The sequence below is a fragment of the Hyperolius riggenbachi genome, chromosome 1 (assembly GCF_040937935.1).
Source record: "Hyperolius riggenbachi isolate aHypRig1 chromosome 1, aHypRig1.pri, whole genome shotgun sequence".
Classification (NCBI taxonomy): domain Eukaryota; kingdom Metazoa; phylum Chordata; class Amphibia; order Anura; family Hyperoliidae; genus Hyperolius; species Hyperolius riggenbachi.
In genome coordinates this window covers 368,495,878-368,521,510 of record NC_090646.1, presented here as the reverse complement: position 1 = coordinate 368,521,510, position 25,633 = coordinate 368,495,878, and the positions used below count along the sequence as shown (strand labels likewise).

The window sequence follows — 25,633 nt, the reverse complement described above, 5'->3', positions numbered from 1 at the left end:
CCAATCTTCAGGATGTATGGCCCCATCCTGGGTGAACATCTTGATCAGAGTCAGGTCTATGATTAAAGTGGATCTAGCCTTTCATTGTGCTTTTTTTTTTTTTTTACTATTTCATGTTTTTTTTTAAGTTTGCTTTGAAGTGGACCTCCTCTCCTCAGAATCACTCCCTAATATTCACTGGGTCCCTAGAAAGTTCCAGCAATGAGGAAACCCTGGAGCTGCAGATCCATCACATTTAGATGTGAGCTGCTGCACTCTTGGTGGACATAAAGTGTCTTTAATGGCCCATACTCATGGGCAACTTTTTGGCCTGTCGCCAGCACACGTGAGCGTGTGCGACAGGCCGGCGACAGCTCGTCACCAGGTCCCTCCGCATACACACGGCGGAGGGACCTGGCAACTGATGCGACGGAAGCTGTCGCTGTGGCTCCTCCTCCCGCCGGAAGCCCAATGCATTTGTTATCTTGTTGCTGTCGCTAGTCCGCGTACTCACGCGGACTAGCGACAGTTCCGGCGGAGTTGCGGCGGCAACTGTCGCCAGGCGATTGAGCGGTTCAATCGCCCGGCGACATCAGCGACGAGCGACGGTTCGGGGTGCGCGCCCGTGCAACGCCGCATACTCACGGGCGACCTGTCGCTGCAAAACGCGCGTGCCGCGTGTTGCGGAGACATTTGTAGCCCGTGAGTATGGGCCATAAGTCTCAATATTCTTCAGCAACTGTAGTTCTGTTACATGGGAGGCATTTTACTGAGGGGTCCTCAAGAGTCAGTTAGTTCTTCCATCATGTAAGGATATGCTGACCATACGGTAACTTGTCTCTGTTCAGCATAATCCCCCAGCATGCAACTGTGATGTATAAACTGCTGACTGGGATGCCCAGGAGGCAAAAACAGTTTAATAACCTCAAGTTTCCAATGTGGCTTTTTGTATGATCAAACAGTATTGTACATACTGGAGGTAGTATACCAGTATTATAATTGGGGCTGAAATCAGTAATGCAAGTATACTACAGGACTGATCAAGTTCACATTATAAGACACTTAAGTATCTTACACTACTGTATACTTACGCTTTAAAGAGGAACTCCAGTGAAAATAATGTAGTAAAAAAAGTGCTTCATTTTTTACCATAATTATGTATAAATGATTTAGTCAGTGTTTGCTCATTGTAAAATCTTTCCTCTCCCCGATTTACATTCTGACATTTATTACATGGTGACATTTTTACTGTGGGCAGGTTATGAAGCTGCTCCTAGCTGTTTTGGCTGTTAGAGACAGCTGTAAACAGCTTACTCCTGTCTGTGAACATTGTTATATTGTGGCAGTTTGCCCAGAGTACCGCGGTACTCAGAGCTTCTTGTGGGAGGGGTTTCAGCACAAAATCAGTCATACAGCGCCCCCTGATGGTCTGTTTGTGAAAAGCATTATATTTCTCATGTAAAAGGGGGTATCAGCTACTGATTCGGATAAAGTTCAATTCTAGGTTGGAGTTTCTCTTTAAGGGCTTTTCCTGAAATCTGACCACGATAAAAGGTCTTACCAAAATATAGTGCTATTTTACCATGTCCACTTACTGTTAAAATACAGATTAAATACCTTTGGATATTATATCACACTATGGAGGTTTAGGTCCCAAGTGCTGCTGCTTCTTTTTGCCATTTGGTGAACAAGGACTATTCAGCTATGCATTGGATGTGCTCACTGCTGCTGTCCATCTATAGATATGAATGATTGCAGCAGAGGTTACTGGGGCTGAGCTGTCACGTTGCTTAGTATAGTACACACTGAGACAGCACTGTCCAACCTCTCTTGTAATTCATTTCTTACTGACATTTTGTTTCTCATTCATAACAATTAAAATATATTTCCAAAGAATCGAGTCAGAAACCAGTTTTTGCAGCCTGCAAAGGATGTTTCCTAAAATATTACAATTTTAATTGTTTACACTATGTGTACAATAGACCAATCATAAATAATCTCTAATCTACATAATGGTAAATGAATACATCATAGCTTAATTGCTTTCTCTGCTTAGATCCATGTGTTGGAAAATTTGTGTTTGCATTAGTTTCAGTCTGGCAATGACTGTGGCAATCAAGGCTTCAAAGAGAATGTTGTGTTCGCACAGATCTCAGAAAAAGGGCAATATAGGAAAACAGAGGAAGGTGCAAAGTAACAGGAAGAAAACAGTGCTTAAAAATATTTCAGAAGAGTACATCATAAGTATATTTGTTCATTTATACAACATTAAAAACATAAACCAGATTATACAGAAACACATCTCGTAAATCATTCACACATACTGTATGTTAATATATGCTATAGAGATATAAAGATATATATATATCCAGTCTAGAAACCCTGTAATCTTTTACATCATGTTTCAGAATAACTCCGGATTACAGTTTATTTTAAAACTATGTAAAAAAATTGTGCATTGAGTAAACAAAAGTACACACAATGCAAACCAAGTGTAAACAGTTCATATCACAAAATATATAAAAAGAAAAGTCATAAAGTCACTAAGAGTGTATCAAAATATTTTTGAAAGTTTAAAAAGAAACCTTATTTGCTACCTCTAAGTAGTCATAGCTAGTGTAAGTGACTGCAGAGGGGCGTGTTGGCATGAAAAGTACTTTTCTTCTATGTTCTTACTCAAGAGCGCTATTAGCGATTTCCTCCAGAAAAATTATCAACACAATAACATTTCAGAAATTTTAAATATCATGGGACTGAGTTTCAGAAAATATATTAGATGGAGGATGAAGAAACAGTAGGAGACACAAGAGCACCAAGCCTGGATAGGTAAGAGAATGAAACCTAGCGCCCCAAGCAGTGACTCCTTCTGTTCCTAACAAAGGACCAGTTTGAATCTCCATACATAATTGTATACGTAGAAGGCTGCATGGCTCATCTTATGCCATGCAGTTGCAGTAGCCAGTGATCCTCATGTAGGCAATGGCCCAAGGCTTCAAGCAGCTGTGTATAATATCTCTAACAGTGACCATTTACAGTCTAACTATATAGATCTTGAAGCTGTGTGTTAAGATAGAGGTCAAGGATATATGAAATTAAGGATCCTCCTAGTTAGATCAGTTATAGCAATAGTAATTAATAATTAACTTTGGATGACTGGCAAAACACTGTTTTCACATCATGCAAAAATGATGTGCAGTGTTGTGAGTTTAAATTTAAATTTTACAAGTTATTTGTAATTTGTAAACCTTCTGCTGTGTTGTCAGTGATACTATCTTCTGGGCAGAACCCAATCATCCTGTTTATTTCTAAAGAGGTATTCCCAGGTGTATAAAACTTAAACAAATCTACCCACCCTTTCCATAAATAAAAGGAATCGTAGTGCCATATTAGCAAACCTGTGAGGAGATAAAGTTTTCATAGATTTAAAGTTCAATGCTTACCTAAGTTGAGAGAAGCCTCTTGAGGCTACATAGATCCTCCACGAGTCCATTGCTGTTGGGCGGGACCCTCTTCATCTCCATGGGCATGCTTCTGCCTGTGTACAAACTCTACCATACTGTCCATGCATAGCCAGTAGCAGGTAGCTGCTCATGCATGGAGGGAAAACCTTTGTGCTACTGGGCATGTGTGGACCATACTTGTGGATGCCTTGTACAGTAGTGCTCATACACAGATGGGAGTGCAGCCATGAAACCATATTGGACAAGTCCTTGTTGAATTTGCTTAGAGGGACCCGGCACTGGAATGGTGTGCCACAGAATGATTGGAGAAACCTCTGGACTATCCAAAGTCTTACATCTACTGGGGTATCTATTTTTTAATTTCAATCCCCCCTTCAGGTTTGCTTTAAGGAAATAAGTCTAAAGACCTTTTTTTTTTTTTTACCACATCTGTTCCGCTCCTTCCAGCATTGTGGAGGAAACTTCATGTTCCCAGCTAGAAATGGAACAGTGGAACTTCTGACATAGTGATGGACTTTCTATAAAAAAAATGTTTAATTGGTGTACATAATACTGGAGCTGGGGAGGTCCTGGAACGCCACTATATTATCGTTGAAGTCGTTAATCAAGCAATCTGTTTAATTTCTTATCTCCCACATACAGAAACATAGCATGATCTGGATAGCTGACTCAGAGAGCACTTAAGGAACTTTAAAGCTGATATCTTCAGCTTAAGTTTAAAAAGTTTATCTTACAAAAGTTAATCCTGTTTCATGTGCAACTCAATGAAAGTTCACAAGAGTTCTTTAATCTCCACTTATTTATTTCATAACTGCCTATAATTACATTCATTATAGTACTTTTAACTGAAATGATGACTGAAAACTCACCATAACCAATATATAGAATATACATGAGCTTGTCATCTCATGCTTCCCTCATTAATGCTAAAAGAAAACAAAGGTGACACACTCAGTGTCCTGGAAAGAGCTTGAGAATTCAGAAGACTCCTGTATGGGAATATTTTCAAGTGGCTCAAGAGTCATTCCTTGATCCTGACTCAACTCTGTATATAGGACATGTGTTTACTAGATAGTTTTGTAGAGGGGGGCCTACTAACTTCAGCTAAATGCTGGTGATCTGCTGCGCAATGTTTTGCAAAGTCCCTTGGAATAAGGCTAATTTTGCTAACTGTAGCTCTCTGTCCATCTCTACACACTAAGTTTATAGAATTACAGGGGTATGGTAAAACAGTGTTCAGATTACTAATTGTACTAATTATGTTTTGACAGCCAGTGTTTTATTCGTGGGAAGTACAAAGTACTGATGAAGTTAAAAAAGCAATAGCATATGGAACAGAAACCAGCAAATTGTGCTGCCATCACACTTGTATGTAATGAATGATGCCTGTTGAGGCTAAATCTGCTTTAGTGCCAAAACAACACTGTCTGCCAGAGAAAAGAATTAAGTAAAAATGGAGATCAGTCAGAGCACATCAGGTGTTGTTGGCAGCTAAGAGTGACATGGCTTTTGCTGAAGATGCCATTCTAAAGGGCACATTTTTTTCCCATGGAACAAATAACACTGACTTTCGCAGACAAATAGGGGTGGTGTAGCAGTGCATGACTATTTCACATTTAAGGAGGATTCCTAGCTAGATGCCAGTAGTTAATATGACAGCACAAGTCAGGAATGCATGTCAATGCTTTATTGTTTCCTGTAATATGATCACATGATAGAAGAGAATTTGCAGTGTCTCCTTCACATGATTCAGTTTTAATCTGCTATGTGTAGCAAACCTCTAAAGCTTTAGCACTGCGGCTCTGTGGACTAAAAGGAGGGATAAAGAGTGCATTCAGTTCCAAGACAGAAGTTTGTTCATAATCGGGTATCGATTGTACAGTCCATATGTAGTGGCGCCCACAGCAAGTGATCAAACAGCCCTTCCTTTCTCTACGCTGGGACAGTCCCAGGTTTTCAGTGTTTTTCTCTAGAACTACAGTATGTGCCTGCAGAAGTGTCCCAGGTTTTTCATACCAATCACTAATATCAAACAATCACTTTCATTTCTTGTCTTCAAAGGCACTAGGAATTTGACTTGTAAAAATGTTTCTGCATTCCAGCATGTCTGATTTGTTACATAGTGCTCTGTGTGTTCTAAGCTCATGTGAAACCCGCTAACATTAAATGCCCAGGGCAAAAATGTCTGTCTTTTTTTCCCCAAATGCTGGCAGCCCTGAGAATAACTGTTACCAACTGACTGGTTGCTATGAGATGAGTTGCACATAGCTTTTGCTAACAGCGGTGAATGTATTGCACGCTCCATACTTTGTCTTCCCAAAACTTTTTACTGGATGGAAAATACTGAGTTGACATCAGCTTCATGTATTCCTTAAGTGTTCCAATAGGAAGATCCCCCCGTTATTACTGTAATGATTGATTTCAGGCCAAAGAAAGTAGTGGCGGCTACCTGAGTGGATCAGGTAGCCACCAAAACCGCCGCTCTCCACCACTCCTGTGGGCCGCACTGGCCCACTTTCACTTTTGTGACCTCTGGGTCATGATGCTGAAAGGAGATCTCTCTCTCCCAGCGTGCAGGGAGAGCAGCAGGGGTGTGGCCAGGGAGAGAGAAACCCTGCAGGAACACCCCTGGAGGGCGTTTTGAACAGGGAATCCCTCTCCTCTATATACCCTCCGAGATAGCGACAAATATTGTTGCTAATTTCAGGGGCAATAGTGTGGCCGTGGGGACACAGAGAGAGGTGGTGTGGGGACACAGAGGCATGTCATGAGGCAGAGAACATGCCTCTGTGTACCATCTGCCCCCCAAGGAACCGCCTCGGGTTCTCTTTAAACCACCAGCAAACAAGAAAATACTTTAAATAATTTTGATAGTACTTTCTTACCAACTTTTGAGTACTTTTTCAATTTTAAAATGCTTAAAATTTTTTTTTGAAGAGAATATAAAAATTATCTCCTAGGAGATAACTTAGGAGAAAAATTTAATTTAGACAATCATAAGAAACTGACACTCCACTCCACCACTTACCCAGTTCTGTAAAGCCCATTTTGTTTTATCTTTAAATAAAGCCCAATGTGGTGGCTGCAGTCATGTGTGCAATAAATGGACAGTTCTGCAGTTGACAGCCACCTGGCAAATGCTAGTGTGCGAATTTAGACTTTTATTAACGACCGCCTAACGCCGATAGGCGTCGGCAGGTCGTTAGGGATATAGCATGGAAATGGCCGCTCGTTCGATGCCAGTTCACGGAGGGTGTCTCCGTGAACAGTGTGCGATCCGCCAATCGCGGCTCGCATGCATAATGTAAACACGTGGGGAAGAAATCCCCGCTGTTTACATCAATACGGCGCTGCGCAGCAGCAGCGCCGTAAAGGAGATCAGCGATCCCCGACCTCTGATTGGCCGGGGATCGCCGGCATCTGATAGGCTAAAGCCTATCCTATCCGGCGCAGGACGGATATCTGTCCTGCGCAGCCCATAGCCTGCGGGAGAAGCAGGTATGGGCAGAGAGGGCAGAAATCACTGCGGAGGGGGGCTTTGAAGAGGCGGCGATCAGACCCCCCAACAGGACATCCCCCTAGTGGGGAAAAAAAGGGGAAAGTCTGATCGCCCAGGCTCAATCCTGATCGGTGCTGCGGGCTGGAGAGCCCACGCAGCACCAATATCAGGAAAATCCCCTGGTCCTTAAGAGTTTAAGGCAATTCATACCTTTGCAACAAGTAACTGGGAGATGGCCCTTTGCCAATGGCAGCAGGAATACTTAGTGAATTGCCATTTAAACTGCTCATAAGAATAGGCCCTAAGTCTGTAAGAAATCTACAGAACAGTTAGTTTTCCCTGTTTGCCGACATCTAAATTGGAGTATCCTTGTTACCACTGTGTAACAGATTGAATCATGCTGATTAGGGCACCCATAGATTTAAGGTATACATGTCTACGTTATCACCAGTCTGTTTTACCATCCTTAGAGCCTGAGCACACTTGTGTACTTCAGTGAATTTTTCAGCAATGTGTCTTGTGTGGCTGAAAAAATGCACAAAAGTGGGCCAGTGAGCTCATTCCCTTAGTAAAATGCCCCAAACAATCTGACTGATCTGGATAATGTAATTATCCATCCATAACTAGCAAGCAGCGTATAAAAACTCAAGTGCAAATATTTTGATATGATCACTGAGATGCACCAAAATAAATTAGAAAAACATAATAAAATAGGAGAAAAAAATATATAATTGACTTTAGTCAGTGGTAAAAAAACCCCATTCTTTTAAAAAACAAGAACTGCCATTTACCTGGGGCTTGTATCGCCCCCCTACAGCTGGAATTAGTCTATTTGTCTAGTTAGGCAAATAATTACACTGGTGCCGGCGGCAGGGAACGGCGCATTGGAAGAGGACGGCGCGGGACATTTCAGCTGCAGGGGGCTGATAGAAGCCCCAGGTAAGTGGCGTTTTTTTTTTTAAAGGGCAACAGAACCCCTGGGGAAGCATGGTAGCTAAACAGAACTCTTGCCTTGCATCCCCTCAGTGTCCTTGCTGGGATCTGAACCCATGAACTATCTGTTCACATTCTGTTTATGTGTGTACAGTTTACTGTGGTTTCCACCAAAACCCTTTTGTAAGGCTAACTCTTATGTAACTAAAAGGGCTTTTCTGAGTCTACACCTGTCATCATAACATCAGAATGGGATCTTCTTTTGAAACAGATGTGAATGGCTGTGTGTACCTTGTAAAGCACTGTGTAACATGTTGGTACTTTAGAGCTACAGCACATAAATGGGTAAAGAAGTAGAATTGGCTGTGTTTATACATAGCAGGGGATATTAAAAATCTGTTTAATAATTCATTAATATTTCTACTGAGACTGGAATTTCAAAAGCTGTTTTCTGTGCAAATGAGATAGATCTTAGATGTGTTTGATCAAACAGTGATAGGTGAAACAGCAGGGTAGTTCCATGAACCGCCGCCTCCACTTTTCAAGGTTGACTGTGGAAGCGTAGGCCTGAAAACATTATTCACTTCAACTGTGAGCATGCCAGGATGCTACATCTATAAATAGATGTATCCTATGAGTTTCGTGGGAGACAGGCCATTCCTGGTGCACTAAATACTATATGATGCGCATATTAAATCACTGAATATTTCTACATTTTATCAAGTACCTTTACAGATTTTCTCAGACTGTAGCAGTTTTCTTTACATACACAGTAGCAATGATATTTTTTTTATATTTATAATGATGCTGAACCTTTACACATACTGCAAATATGGAGGTGTCAGGGCAGGCTGCACAGTCACCAAATCAATAAATATAGCAGTGCTCACATTTGCATATCAAAAGTACTTTATTTAAACAATGATCTTGAATGATCAACGTGACAAACCTCTAACAGGACCCCCCTTCCCCCCTTCAAAAACCCCTATAAACATGATCCAAAGTGGTCTGCATATCCCACGAATGTAACACCTTAATACACTGAGGTGGACCCAGCACCAGGACAAGCTCCTCCAGCACACAAGGCTGAGACACCAAAGTGCACCCCTCCATCCCTCCCACCCCAGCCGTCACACACTGATTGCTAAGAGACTAAGAGGCATCCCAGGGCCCCCAAAGCCTTAACCTCTAGTTCTCTGACTTGCAGTCGCTGCCATGGATCCCCTTTTCTTATTTCTCTCTGCTTCAAACACAATAGGGGAATGATAGCTGAGTGAATTGTACCCCCCTCCTACACTGTGCCCTGAGGCTGGAGCCTCTCTCGCCTCTGCCTCGGCCCGGCCCTGGGTGGACCAGTCCCAAACACCACCTCATGTCATACGCATCCAGCAAACACTGTCAGCCAGCACTCAGATCTACATTGGGGCCCTGATATCAAAGTCAGTAATCCACTGCAAAGTGGATGACAATGTGAGTAAGTAAGTGCAATGGTTATGTTTGAAACTCATTGCACTGGTTCACAGATGCGTCAACCGTCCAGTCAACCTTTGTTCTCTGGTGGACTTAGATTAGATTATGGGGACCTTTGGCCTGAATGGTTGATGATTTTGTTGGGGGTGGTGACCTGTTAGGAATTTGTCACTTAATTATCATTCAGGATCATTGTTTAAATTAAGTACCTTCTTTTGATAGGTAAATGTGAATACTGATACAGGTGATAATTCTTACTAAATGGTTGGCTCCTGCAGGAATCTGCGTTTTTTTGTGTCTTGGATTGTATTCGGATTTTAAAGGGTTTAAGTTCTTCCTAAAATAATTATTGTTGTGTTTCTTCCTACTAATCTGTACAATTGTGCAGACATTGTAGCCAATATCGATTTAGCATTGTCAATATGATTTCTTTCATAAGGCACAAAACAATAATGCAGAGTAATTATAGAAATAGGCTTTGCATTCATCCTCCAATATTATTATTACTATATCCAGACATCTTCCACATTCATATACAGAAGTTGTACACTGCTGTGGGGCACTGTTCACACTCCATAATACTCTGTGCAGCACTTTAGTGAATAAGCCCAGCAAGGACACATCCTGTGTGCTGCACGCTGCAGCAAGTGCAAACATTTTCTGCAGGTGAACACAACTGCTCTAAAGCCTGGTACACCCTATGCAATTTTCACATCCTACCCAAGCTATAAATTCCATTGATATTCAGATCTGACATTGATGGAATATAGAAAGAGCTAGCATACACACAAGTGAGATTTTTTTTCAATTTCCAATCTTGTTTGAAACAGAAACGAAAAGACATATAAATGGAATGATAGCCTATATTCCAATCAATATTTTCCAGCCTATGCGATCTGCTTCTGATCAAGATTGTTTTTAAGCTTGGGATCAGTTCCTGGCAATAAATACACTGTTTATTTTTGCCTGATCTGATCATTTGCTCGATCGGAAATAGGATCTGAAATGAAAATTGCATGGTGTATACCAGGCTCAAGTTATTACAGTAACAAAATGTGACATTTAGAATATGTCTTGCTAACTTACTCTACATAAGAAATAAATGTGTATTTTTACAGAGTGTAAGTCCTCAGAACAAAAACATTCACTTAGGGCCAGTGCACACCAAAAAGCACTAGTGTAATCGCAAAACGCTCAGCGCTTTTTGAGTGATTTTTCAGAGAGATTCTAGGCATGTGCCTAGCGATTTTCTAATCATGCCTAGCGATTTTTGGAGCGTTTTGGTGTAGTGTTTTTTTATTTTTTTGTTACAGTAGAGCTGTAACTGAACAGCTTCTGTGACAAAAACACTGGGAAATCGCTCTGATCTATCCCTTTTCAGAGTGATTTTCCACTTTCCTAAACTTAACATTGAGGCTAAATCGTCCCGGAAATCAGAAGAAATGTTGCAGTATCTGCGTTTGGGAAAAAAATCACATTGCTCTGGTGGGATCCATTCCATTCAAATACATTAGCCAAGCACTTTTCAAGGCGCTGACATTTCTAAAAGCGCTCAGAAGCGTTCTTGGTGTGCACAAGCCCTTACGTTGTTTCATAGCACTATAGGATATGCTTAACAAAATCATGTGAGTTGTATATATTGCAGCTTATATACCCTTAAGCTGGGAATTCACAATGGGTTTTTTCGGCAGATTTACTTTCCGATCGATTTCCCAATTGTTTTTCTGATTGATTTCCATTTACTTCAATGAAAAATTCTATCAGAAAAACAATCAAAATCAGATCGAAACTGCTAGAAATTATCTACCATCTAGCCATGTATCTGCCAAAAATACTCATGGTGTATTCCCAGCATAAAAGCGAATGTTGTTTAAGAGTCATGTTATGGGTGAGATTAAAAGTTTTTAATGAACTGCATTAAACTTACTTTTGTAGTGCTACACTCATATATGCCATTCGAAAGTAATTACATTTCTTTGCTTTGAGACTCTACAATGCTTTTTTACACAGGAGTACTCTTTCATTAAAGTGAATAAGGAACTTTAACTACTTTGCTCTCCTTTCAGACAAAGGTAAAAACTTCTGCCGCTTTGTTTATACTCTTACACAGTTGAAGACTTCTTATTTTAGATGTTACAATTCCAAGCGCTATGCTAAAGAGGCTAAATTGCCTCTATTATTTAACATCCAGCATTAGCCCTGAGGAATTGCCTAGTTTGACCCTATGGAAGCATTGACCCAGACTGTTATGGATCCTGTGCTGCCCAAGCCTACATTCTAAACTCTACACTGCTTTAAGTTTCCCAATATTCAGCGGCCATTTAAACATACAGCTATAGAAACATAAAAATGTCTTTTCAGAAATAAAATCTCAATCTAAAAAATATGCCATATGTATTGTAAGTAAATGCATTACCAGTGAAAGCTGTATTTTTTTTTTTGGGGGGGGGGGGGGGGGAGGGTGGGGGACATATCCTGTAATATCTGAGAAAATTATAAAATAATTCTTCACTGAAACAAAACCTAATAAACATGACGGGGCTAATTTACAAAGACAGGTATAAAGACAACTGGAGCACATACTATATCCATAAAGTATAAGATTTTGGAGGATTTTAAATGTTTGCTCTGTGCTATTACTACATTCTCCTTCCAGTTCTCTTTGTACAAGTCGGCCGTGCTATGTTCAAGTATAGTGCATAAAGTTTTAAGTTAGATGTTCCAAACCCATATAGTCTAAAAAGTGATTCATCAAAGAAAAAACTACTTTAGGCTCGTTTTTGATATGGCTCTGGCAAGCCTAGCTGTAGAGTAAGGTTTACACATCTCTTGGCATTTCACATCAGGAATAAATGGTAAATAACTGCTACTATAAAGGGTCATCATTATGGCAGTTAGTTTACACCTTTTTGAAGGTTTGAGAAAGGAATAAAAAGTTTACAGAGAGCAACATAACACTTCAAAGTCAAACAATCTTAATCTAGCAAAGTAGTGAGAAGTCTACAAAGTGCTGTAATGATGGCTATATCCAGGCATGTCTTGCCTCTCAAATGGATTCAAGTTTAGTAGTGATTATTGTTTTATTTCTTGCCCTAACCACTCTTCCCTCAGTATCTGAACAGGTAGTGAATGACTTGGACATTTAGGGTGCATAATTCACAGAATTATTATTGGCAAACTAGATCTAAAATTCCCATTGTTTGCCAACGATGAGGATAAGTGTTCACGCAAACTAGTTTACCTGCTGTGATCTGATCAGATTCTGAACTGGTAAGAGTCAGTTCCCACTTGCACTGGACCATGTGCGGCCAGCGGGAGTGGACAGTTTAGTGTCTGCTAGGATGGTCCGCTGTGGCCCGGCTGGAGCCCAGGGCAGATGCATTACCTCAATAGGCTATATGGGGGAACGTATCTGCTCTTCCAGGGTTATTGCGTACTGCACAGAAGTGCGGCCTGCTTACATAGTTACATAGTTATTTTGGTTGAAAAAAGACATACGTCCATCGAGTTCAACCAGTATAAAGTACAACACCAGCCTGCTCCCTCACATATCCCTGTTGATATGTGAGGGAGCAGGCTGGTGTTGTACTTTATACTGGTTGAACTCGATGGACGTATGTCTTTTTTCAACCAAAATAACTATGTAACTATGTAAGCAATAGATAAGTGTGAACGGCTCCTATATAAAAAATAGGAGCTGTTCACTGACAGTTTTGCGATGAGCGGAGAGCAGAGCATTGTTAAACTGATAGGAGTTCAAATGACTCCTTACCAGACAATCATTTAATTCACATACTGCTGTCCATTTTTATGTAGTCACCTTCAAGGAGTAAGTGTGGATTATCTGATTGGAGCCCAATCTTCCTATGGCAGGACAAGAAATCACGCGGATCCTACTGTAAGTTCTTATAATGATGAAACTAGATCACGACTTCACTAATTATGTGATGTGTTGTGACACAACTGGGCAATTATGGCACGACTTCCCCACCCTGTCATATAAAGGTTTGATTCCGGACAGAGTTTGAGGATGAGTCATAGGATAATGGCCGCAGAGATTGGGCAACCTTCCAGTTAACTGATTTTACTTTTAGTGACCATCCTATATATGACTAGCCTCTCGCTACTTTGTGAATGATGCCTGTTGATTGGTTACTAAACCCTTTTGATGTAATATCAATCTTTCAAACTGCAGAAAGGGTCAAATGTTAAATATTTCAATTTTAATTCACCATCTTATAACCATTTATCTTCTATTATTATTATATTTTATTATGTCTCTGAAAGTGGTAGCTCAACACACGATTAAACCTACTTCATCTTGTGAATGATCGTTAGGAAAAGAAGTGACTCTTCTATAGAATTAGCTCTACGCTGGTTGTACCAAATCAAATAACCTGGATTGTTTTCTGATCTCTTAGTCCTAATGTCTGTTGCTTAGAGTCACAGATTCACAAATGTGTGATCCTAAACAATGACGTAGCCGGGACAGATGGCAGAAATAATAAAATGAAAATGGGTATGTACTATATAGATATATATATATATATATATATATATATATATATATATATATATATATATATATATATATATATATACCCACTTCAAGGCAATGTAGATATCTACACCCAGTTCACAGTATTGTACAGCTCTTCCATTACAGAGTTGGCAGTGTCTGTGCTGTTCGGACTGAAAGGAGAAGAGTGATCACATAACAACACAGCATTTACAGCGAGGTTTCTTTTCTGTACCTGTTATGGGCTCTGTGGCTAGACTCTCATCTTTGCCCTCTGGAGAGGAGGGCTCTGTGGTCTCTGTGAGAAGTTTTCCAGAGACCAGTTCTGCAGCATTTCCATCCATAGTGGACACGTCTGTCACAGTCTTCTCCCGCAATGACTTCTCGTCATCTTCATCTATGAGGACAAGCTCCGCTTTCATGGTGTCATCGAAGCCCAAGGCTTTTTTAGTCTCTTCCTCATCGTCTATGTTCTGATAGCCCATGAAGATCATTGTCACTGGTTGCTCTAGTGTAGGCTCCGCCACATCACTTCCACCACTCCTTACAAATTGCTGTCCAGGCTTCAAAGGAAACCCTTTGCTTGGCTTGTGCACCATTTCTAGTTTAGCCTCTTTAAAATGCAATTGCTCTTTCATGTGGCTAGACATTCCTTCATTGGCAAGAGTTCTCTTGGGTAAAATGTCTTGCCCTACTACTACATTTGATTGTGTGGATTTCTGTATAAGATCATCTACATCCCTTGTGCTTAACTTATGGACACCATTTTCTACCACAGCACCTGCATGGTGAAGCTCATAAACTACTTTGTTACCATCATCATAGACTTTTACTCCTCTCTGGTGGACCACCTCTGGGTCAATGGCAGCTGTAGAGAGAATCTTGGTCTCTCCTGTCTTTCTGTCTTTCTCCACATTAATTTCCATGGCGTACAATGCTTAAACAGAAACAAGAAAGGAGGTGCATGTTACAACACATAAAGCAAGTGAATGGTTAATTGGCAAACATACAGAGTAATGTGTACTAAAACTACAACAACCTTACATTGAAAGCACAATGGGTTAACAGCTTGCTTGATGGGGAGATTGTTAAACTCATTATTAATTGTGAGCAAACATCAGACAGACATAAGCTGAGACGTATCAGTTGTGACTTGTTACAATAAGAGCCCAGATGAAAGCAAGTGTGATATTGCCACATAAGACATTTAACACTGTGTAGATCAATGTGACATGCACTAAAGTGTACATAAATAGTGACCTGCTACATCTTCAATTAACTACATCTCCAACTGCTTTCTAAATCCAGCCTAGTATTATATTTTTCATAAAAATTATTGGCTGCATACTGTATTTTCCCAGTCTGGACTACTAATTCCAAGTTCCACAAGATCTTTCCAAATGATTAATTTAATAAAAATGCTTATCAAATATGTACTTAGCAAGGTGTCTAAGTTAACACTACTGCTTTCTAGAACTAGAATGCCAAGTTTGAATCCTGTTCAAGACATCTGTATGGAATTTGTTTGTTCCTTCTATATTGGCAGGCTATTCAGTTGGGTGCTTTGATTTCCTTCCATATCACAGAAAATATACTAGGAGGTTATCTGGCTTCTTGCTAAAATTAGCCATACACTGTGGAAGAAGAATTAGGTTGGACACTGAGTATTTTGAATTGTTCTGTGCTCTCTGTAAAAGTGCTGAGGAAAAAAGTGTTGCATAAATATGTAAATCACAGTTTGCCGTACCAATAAACCCATAAACATGGCTACACTTCTTACAGATGTATATCTGTACTTCTGTGCATAACCATGAATATTTATCAATACTCCCAAAGGTTTTTAAATAGGGCTTTCATCAACAACCATGCTTATTGTGAACTAAAGGGGACTGAATACAACAGATTTCAAGTGATGAGCACTGCTATTTCACAGTCATCACCTTGCAAAGTAGTGGTTTGATCAATATTGCTTTGGTCATGTGACAAAGCAAGGTTACCTAAACCACTTCTTTGTCTCCCTTACCTGATACTTTCATGCAGCAGAGCTAGCCAGACTGCTAGCAGGAGCTGGAAGTCTGGTCAGAAAGACATAAAAAGGGTGATTCACTAAAGCGTCGCAAAGGTGTGTACATCAAGAGCACATTTACTAAGTAACACTTAGCCATACACCTTGCATGGCTGTATGAGAATTCTAGAAACTGATTCACAGCCATTGGCAATGGCACAGTTTGTCTGGTAAATAGCAAGTGAAGCTGCTGTGGGGACATATTTTAAACATTTTCCCTGACATTATTGTTAGGAGAAAAGTTTATAAAACATACTCAAAGTTTTGTATTGTATTTTATGTTTTTAATTAGCTTATTATTTATTTATTATTTTTTTAAAGGGCAAGGGGGAATTCTTTGAATGGAACAATAGGTAGATTAACATTTTCCTGATAAATTCCTATTGGTCCACACCATGGACCAAGAGGAAGCAAACAGGGCTCCAGAACATTTTAGTGCAGTGGGTTGAGGGAGAAATAGTCCTACTTCAGAAGCTTCAAGGAAGATTATAGAGGAATTAAACATCCAAAGAGCAGTAAATATAAGGTAATCAAAGAAGAATGGAGAATAGAAGTAGAGGATGAAAATAATAAAGCATTATTATCATACAAATTGAGACTAAATAAAATAAATGTACTGGTGTTCACAACAATCACTTGCAAGTAGGCATATCCTCCACAACACATTTGGCAGAATATCCCCCCAAACAACATATTTGAGCAGTGCATCCCCAAAAAAACATTAGCAGCATGCTCCCCAACAACATAATTAAGCAGTATGTCCCCTCAAACAACATAATCAAGAAACATATCCTCCCAAACAACATAATTAGGCAGTGTTTGTCAACCAAAGAGGCCACCTCCCCAAACAACATGATGTAGCTTCCTTCCCACCTTTTCTTTTCCAAAAGAAAAGAAATGCAGCATTTTTTCCTTCCCTCATGCAACATAATTTAGCACGGTTTCCCTTTAAACAATACAATAAACCAACATTTCCTCCAAGCAATATAATTAGGCAGAGTGTCTGCAAAAAAACATTAAGGCAACGTATTTTCACAAACACATGAATAGACATAATGTCCCCAAAACATAACTATGCATTATGTCCCTCAAACATAATTAGGCAGTCTGTCCTACAAAACATATTTAGGCATTCTGCCCAAAATATAATTAGGCAGTGATTCCCCTAAAAAAATAAGTAGCAATGTGCACCCAAAACTTTATTAGTTAAAATGTATTTAATTCATGCCCAGAATGCAATGAGAATACCACCCAAAGCATAATTAGATTGTGTGCCACCTAAAATATAATTAGCATGTCCCCAAACGTTGTTGGTAACCAGTGGTGTGTTACCTGTAAAACCTTTCAGGGCACTCTCATCCTGCATCCTTGCCATCTTCACCAACAAATCTGTAAGCTGGGCCAGAGTATAATGAAGAATCAGATGCAGCAACCGATATTACTCTCCCTCACCCTGCTATTATGGACAGCCTCGAGGTATGGAGGATCACTGCTATCTCCTGCCTGGCCTCACATAGATCCTGACAGAAGGCTCTGGGGCACCACTGTGAAGTATTTGGGGCATGGGTACAGAACACTTAGCCCTAGCGAAACTACTGCTCTCAGTTTTCACCATAAATTGTTTTCCCCCAGGGCCTACTCCTCAGCATAAGGAGATATTTGGCCTCTTGCCCTAAACACTGGACAACAGCAACTTTAAAAATAGGAGAGATTTTGTTATATCCCCACTCATGCTATGAACCATACGGGTTGTTATTACTCAGAGGGTGAAGCGTCATATCGATGGGCTCCATAATCCCTGCGTTATACCAGCCAGCACGGGGGAGAAGGAGTAAATGGGAAGCATATTGTTTGTTTTTATTTTATTTTTATATTTTATTGTAAAAAGAAAACAAAACATTTTTTACATACAAATATATACTGTTTTCCTACTCACTTCATTGGACCACAAGGCCCTGTTCACACTGCACGCGTTGCCGTCCGGATTTCGTCAACGCGTGCAGGAGGCTGACACGCACGACATCAGAAAGTGCATAGAGTGCACTGTCTGATGTTCACACTGCATGCATTCCGAGAACGCATGCTGCACGCATTTTTTACCAAAACACGTGGCTGATCCATTCACTTTCAGTAAAAACGCAGATGGCGTGCGTTCGTATGTGTTGCGTTCCGAACGCATGGCCATCCTCGTTTCATGATGTGAACTGGGCCTAAGTGTGGCTATAGTAGCACAGGCCATGGCTTCTAAAGGTAGATAGCTCACATTTTTGGATGACCTCTACCACTCGTTTAGTGCTTAGATGTTCATGGCAGCACTAAGGTTTACCTTAGTAAATCACAGGTAAAATATTAGGTAAAAGCTGTTCACAACAAAACAATGTGGAACTGCTAAGTTAAGAGTTACAATACTTAAATGTGACCTTAATTGCCAGCATGTTTTGTAATTCTATTCAGCTGATCTTGTGATTCTTACACTTCTGCCAAAGCAGATAGCGAATGACATGAATCATTTAGTCTGCAGCTCTGAAGCTTTCTGTGCCACCCAGTTTGCTTACTGGACATGACAAAGCATCACCCTATTTCTAAAAGGCCTACTCTCTACCTTATTAATTTGCATGAATCCCCCCAAGGTTTCTACAAGTCTAAAGAATCATCATGACTAGACAGTGAGGCTCAGATTTGAATTGAACACAAATTCGATCCAAATTTCCAGGATTCAAATTTAATTTGTGTCAGATATATTTTTTTAAATTTTAGTAAGTTTTTCTTCACTTTTTATTCTGACCTTATATTAGAGAAATGAACTTTGGAAAATAGACAGATATAAATTATGATGAGGAATACAGACAAGTACTTTGACTTCAAGCTTGGTTTGTGCTCTGACAAGAAATGTCAACTGTGGGGCCTTAGATAGATCAGGTATGTACCTTTCTACATCATGTCCAATCAAATGAATTTACCACAGGTGGACTCCAATTAAACTGCAGAAACATCTCAAAATGATCAGAGAAAACAGAGTCTGTCTGAGCTCAATTTTAAGTTTCCTGGCACAGGCTGTGAATACTTAAGTACATGTGATTTCTCACTTTTTTATTTCTAATACATTTGCCAAAACCTCAAGTAAACTTTTTCACACTGTGTCATTATGGGGTGTTGTGTCAATTTGGAGAAAACAAATCATTTTAATTCATTTTTGAATAATGCTGATAGAAAAGAATTGTAAATAAGAAAAACTTGGTCTTCATATAAACCTATTTTTTCTTTAAGATTTGACTACCATTTATTTTTCTGTTAGGTACACCTTTTAAATTTCTTATTAACACACATTACTAATCAACCCCATCCCATGGGAGCAACTCAATGCATTTAGGCATCTAGAGGTGATGAAGACAAGTTGGTGAAGTTCATTTACAGCATCAGAATTGGGAAGTAAGAGCATTTACCGTAAGTGACTTTGAACATGGCATGGTGGTTGATACCAGATGGGCTGGCGTGAGTATTTCAGAAACTGCTGATCTATTTGACTTTTCATACACAATCATATCTAAGGTTTACATAGAATGGTCCAAAAAGAGAAAATGTCACGTGATCTGCAGTTGTTTGGATAAAATGCCTTGTTGAAATTCAGAGGAGAATAAGAATGGTTTGAGAACATCCAAAAGTAACAGTAGCTTAACCTTTTCGGGACCGGCCACCTACCCCCCCTTAAGGACCAGGCATTTTGCGCGGGAAGGGGGTGCGCGCGTTTGGGGGGGGTCAGGCGGCCGGATCCCGTGTGTGGCTGCCTGGAATTGTGTGTCCCCTTGGTGGCCTGGGCCCCCCCTTCTGCCAGCAGCCTTCACTTACCTTCCAGGCTCCAGCGATGAGCCGCACGGGACCCTCTTCTCCAGCCGGCTTTTCCGTTCTGTCTGACGATCAGCTCCGGGTCGCGGCTTGATGACGTCATCAAGCCGGGACCCGACGCTGACGTCAGATGGAGCGGAGATGCCGGCCAGAGTGGAGGGGGGCGCCGATCATCGCTGGAACAGCAGGGAGGTGAGTGGATCCTCTTCTTTCCCCCCTGCCACCGCAGCTGTCAAAATGATCACTACGATCCGACGGCGATCGTAGTGATCATGTGATCAGCAGCCATACGCGATAGCTGCTGATCACTCGGGGGAGATGTCGGCTGTCATATGACAGCTTAATCTCCCCCTCCGGGTGCGCACGATCACGTCGGGAGCGGAAATTGCGGGCCGGCGTAGATTCTACGCCGCATCAGGCTAGAACAGCCACAAGTGCGGCGTAGAATCTAATGCACGTGGTCCCGAAAAGGTTAAATAACCACTTGTTACATGTATACAGAATACCTTCTCTGAATGCAGAACATGTTGGACCTTGAAGCAGATGGGATGCAGCAGAAGACCACACTATATGCTACTCCTGTCGGCTAAGAAAGGGAATCTGAGGCTACAATTTGTACAGGCTCATCAAAATTGGAAAACGCAAGTTAGGAAAAACAGTGCCTTGATTTCAGATAGAAAGAAAGAAGGATAAGAATTTGGCATAAACAACATAAAAACATGGATCCATCCAACCCTTATCACTCCAGGTAGTGGTGTAATGGTATGAGGGACATTTACTTGATACATATTAGGCCCTTGATTACCAATTGATCATTGTTTAAATGCCACAGCCTAGCTGTATTTTGTTGCTGACCATGTCCACTGTCCACCCCTTATGACCCCAGTGTACCTGGCTCAACTTGGTAGTAGCAAGGTGTACCTGATAAGGGCCCTGTGAGTGTATTTGTGCTGAGTGGGAAATAGGGAGGGGAGTATTTGAGAATGGGAATCCAGATACAGAGAATCCTGAGAACAAGAAATGCTGTTCTATTTGTTCTAGCGACGGACTGCAAACTGCACTTGATGTCCAAAAATTCACCCCCACCACCCAATAAAAAAAATACTGCAGGTCTTTCAAAGATGTATACATTGCTCAACCTGGACCACCACAACAGAACAGCTGTAAGGTAGATACTCACTTTTATCAATGTTATATGGCTAATATAATCATTGTCCATGTGCTATCACTATGATGTTTACACTTCTGTTATGTCTTAGGTTCATTTTATATCTCCCTTTTATGCTGACAGACAGCAGTGACTTAGGTCTGTTACAAGTACAATGGAAGCAATATAATGAAAATGACAGTACACCTGAAGGCTGCACATCTGATTTCTCCTTATTATCATTTATTCATACTGAGAAGGGCTTAAGCACAGTGTACAGTAATTCAGCCTTTCCTTTGGTGCTTGTGAGAAGAGGACAGAAAGGCATATAGCGGTGAATACACAGCATGATGATGAGTATATCTGACATCTGTTGTCTGCAGCAAAGGCAAAACACCTTGTAGAATTTATACAGATTATGGAAAGTTACACTGCAATTTTCAGGTCAGCAACTGAACCGCACCTAAGAATGTCACATTAATATAATGGAACAAATAATATATAAAATGTATGATGGTAAAAATATTTTTTTTGTTTTTAAAGCATAAGCATTTTTAAAAGTATTTATCACAGAATACTTTTAAATTATCCCTAATGATAAAGAAAACACTTTCCACCTACAGCAGCACTCTTGGCAGAGATTAGGTTGCTGTCCTTTCCTACACTTGCTCTATTTGATAACAGCCATCAAACTGCCAACAGGCAAATATTAGGAAAGCTTCTGGCGCTTGGCTCCCTAGCCCCTGATGAGTCATTTAAAGGTGAAACAAGTAGGGCAGAGCTGAGGGGAGACATGCACCAGACTGTCACGGACTGTGAGCAGCATAATGTTTAGCACCCTTAGTCTAGGGGCTGTAGGTGGTCTACCTTGATCCCTACTTTGGCCTAAAGAGAGAGCATGAAGAGTAATTTAGAAATGCTGTGGTAGAATTCAGAGTAAATTTTTAAAATTTGTGCTTCTACATCCATCCTCAAAGATTTCACGCAAAACACCTATACTAAGAGTCAGTGTTGAGTGTGTAATGAGTGCCACTACTAAATCATAGGCCAGATAAATACAAGTGCGTTCAACATATAAACTTGAAATCCTGTTCCAGGTCAATAGGGTTATTTATGTTATACAGTCTTTTAAAAGTCCATAATTCTTATTTGAAAAAGTACCACTAAGCTCTGATACTAAGGGAATGATCCCCAAACATAACTCATAATTTGTCTCTCTTTTTCTATTTGCACTTTATTTATAAAGAACTTTTGAGCACTCAACAAGCAAAATAGTATGATAAACATGTAATTTGATGGATGTTTTGCTTTGAAAGCAGGGAAAAGTTATTAGACACATGGGGAAAAGTTAGTAAGGAGAAATCATTTGTCAAACGAGTTTTGTGAATCTACCACAGTGATTAATTTCTGACACTATATTATGGTTTACCATATATTCCGAACTGCATTCTCAGGACTAAAGGGGGCTAAACAAAATATAAAAAACATTTAAACTACTATAGTAGTTCAACTCTCAATAGCGATTAGATTAGTACTGATCACTAGAAAGGCAACTGATCCTGGGACTGTATAAATTCTCATATCACCAGGTCATGGAAATTCTTAAGAAAAGAAAAGTTGTTTCAGCTTTACATCTTCTCTTGTGCTCTGGAAGATGTTTCGTTTTTAGGACTTTTTCAGTTCACATGATGTGATGGAAATATACAGATATTTATATCACATATTAGTTTCAGGCAACAGAAAGTCTAGCCTGAAGCCAAATACACTATAAAGATTGGCTTGATCAGGTAAACAACCAATATCTGAGTGATACTGATCCTGGGCAGTGGGTGAAGTGGCTACTTAAGATGCTTTTATAACCACATTGAGCCCTATCACTAGTTTAAATACCTAGTATTTAATAGTAATAGTTTAAACAATATAAGTAGGGTACCTCGAGTACCATAGAGTTTTGAACTAAGCAGGCCATACATGCAACGATTTTTACCAGCAGTAAAAATTGTAGTCAATCAGACACGGCGGGGAATTGTCGGTAGATAGATGGTTCATAGTGTTGCAATTTATCAAATGGTACACCACTGTGGTTTAATATATTTTCCATATATTTCATGCTGAAATCTATTGAACATCTGTGTGCAATGTATTAGGAATAAGTTTTGAATCAGGATGATACCATTTATTGGCTAACTTAAAAGAATAAGTGTAAGCAAGCAAGCTTTCGGCTGTGCATCCTTCGTCAGACTCAATCCTGTTTGCTTACAAGCTGATGGAACAGACAGCTAGCAGGTCGATACACTCACCACTCCAAAGTTGATGTTGTTGCAAGGTCACTGCACTTTCCCCTTTACTCGGTCGAGCGTATCGGTGAAGCCCAACCGGTACAAGGCCAGATCACTCACCATCTCCTGCACTGTCTTTAAGAGCTTACAATGAAGTTGGCCTTGTTGGAGGGGAGTCGATCCCATGGGCGAGTCGCTTGCACGTCGGGGATCGCACGGTTCTGTACACACCCCTAAATATTGGCTGAGGCCGTGGTTCTCGGTTGCCTCGGCTGACTTTAGTCAGGTGTGTGCATTGCCTTAACATCCTCTTTTGTAGAGCCTTCAAATGAATTGGCTTGCACCTCTCCAATCCATCCTGAACTCAAATGGAAATCCTTGGAGATTCCTTAAGTAAATCCGATTGTTGCAGATACCTTAGTAATTCAGTCCTCAGACTAAACTGAGATTTGCCAAACAAGACATTTTAAGCTTAGCTCCTCATCTCAAACCTACTTGTCAGACAGGAAAGGCTTTCACGCTTAACCATTTCCCTGTCAGCCGATTTGTTCTAAACACAAAATTTCCAATACAAGGATCGCACACACGTCGGTAGGTAGGCTGGTGCTGGACCCGCAGGCAATGTGCAAGTAATTTTCATGAAGGAGTCCGCACATGAAAATTACTTGTTCTAAACACAAACATCTACTGCGAAACAGTTTTTAAACATTTTGCACTCATTAGGTTTACTTAGGATTTTTGACAAGAAAACCTACATGAAATAGGACATACTATATATTGTTTTTTCCGTAATAAATTGGGCTTGAACACTGAAACAAAATTGTGTACGTTTCCTGGATATATACCAAAATTTTTGAGTGAAATATGTAAAAAAAAAAAGTGAAATTATATATTTGTTGTTGTGCTTTTTTTTTTCCAAAGAAGAATTACATTTACCAACAAAAATGGTACTGTAGTGTTTATAAAAGCCCTGATTCTGCTGAATCCAACGATATAACATATGTATAGGTAGCTAGTTATAGGTGCAGCCAGTACAGGTATCCAGATATAGGTGCAGCCGGGATAGCTAGCCTGGAATAGGTGCCGCCAGTACAGGTAGCCAGATGTAGGTGCAGCCAGTATAGGTAGCCAGGAATAGATGCCCCCAGTGCAGGTAGCCAGGTATAGGTGCACCCAATATAGGTAACCAGGTATACGTGCCACCAGTACAGGTAGCCAGCTATAGGTGCAGCCAGTAGAGCAGGTAGCCAGATATAAGTGCAGCCAGTATAGGTAGCCAGATATAGGTGCAGCCAGTTAGCTAGGCATAGGTCCTCCCAGTATAGGTATAGGTGCAGCTAGTATCGGTAGCCAGATATAGATGACAAAGGGAGGGGGCCGACATCATCCTCCCTCCCTCTCCGGAGGTGGCTGCCGGCGGGGACACATCGCATGGAGCGAGCGATCAGGTGAGTTAATTACAAACCGCACTGCTGCTCCAGCTCTGCACGGGGGCCCATGGAGACGGAGGGAGGAATGATGTCAGACCCCCTCCCCACTTCTTCCAGGGAGTAAAAATGCCAAAAAACCTACTAGGTACATTTTTGGCAGTAAGAGCCTTTGCCTGCCAGAACGTATTAGTTGCGTGCTTGGCAGGCAAAGAGTTAATCCTAATACACATCCCCCTAAAAGTCATTCAGAACAATTGTAGCAAATTGCCAGCAAGCTCAGGGTGAACCAGAACTCCTAGGAGTGTGTAAGGGGCTGCAAGAGACCAAAAAGCATCCTTACTAAAATGATATGAGAAGAAAAACAAAAGTTTGCTTTCTTAAAACAGAAAGAATTTGCGATAATTCAGGTTGGAGTGAGCTTGAGATGTCTCCCAGTAAAATTATATGAAAAACAGAAGTTTGTTTCTTAAATTAGAAGGTATTTGCAATAATAATGGTTGGAGTGAGCTCTGAGGTGTCCCACAGTGCATTACTGCTGAATATGCAAATCATCCCTTTGTTATCCCTGTAAGATAATCACACCTCCAGAACTGCTGGAATGCAATGCTGTGTCAGCTTGTTTATATTGCAGAGCCAAACTAATCCAACATGCACTACAGACTGATTCAGATTGGTTGATCGTCATCAGTGCATGGCATGGATTAATATGGCTCCAACATGAATTATTGCAAATACCTTCTGTTTTAGGAAGGCATAACAATTGTTGTTGATTGCCTAGGGGATTTTGAACAAGGCAAGCAATGTACAAACACACTGCCCGGCTACAGATGAGCAGCTGGTTCTGTTCTACAAAGAGAAGAGAGAGAACCATGAGCAGCAGACAGGTGAGTGGCTCCTGTGGTAAGTGAAAGAGTAAAAGGTAATAGTGTCCATGCGTTGTTTAGCGATACATCACGATGTCTCACAAACCTACATTGATAAGACATCTGTACTGCTGTTACATTTAAG

General features: G+C 40.5%; 1 protein-coding gene across 8 annotated transcripts in view; it reads right to left on the bottom strand.

The window, feature by feature from the left end:
- Nucleotides 1-25,633, bottom strand: part of PALM2AKAP2 (PALM2 and AKAP2 fusion) — a 387,246-nt gene that overhangs the window by 221,386 nt on the left and 140,227 nt on the right. For 5 of the 8 annotated variants that reach the window (XM_068234280.1, XM_068234282.1, XM_068234279.1 and 2 more), the window contains one exon: nt 14,097-14,798. The exons of 2 other annotated variants lie outside the window; for them this stretch is intronic. In XM_068234280.1, the coding sequence (XP_068090381.1) occupies nt 14,097-14,798 (702 nt within the window). Of the gene's footprint in view, nt 1-14,096; nt 14,799-15,884; nt 15,937-25,633 lie in introns of all 8 variants that reach the window. One more of the 8 variants, XM_068234284.1, reaches the window with a different exon arrangement.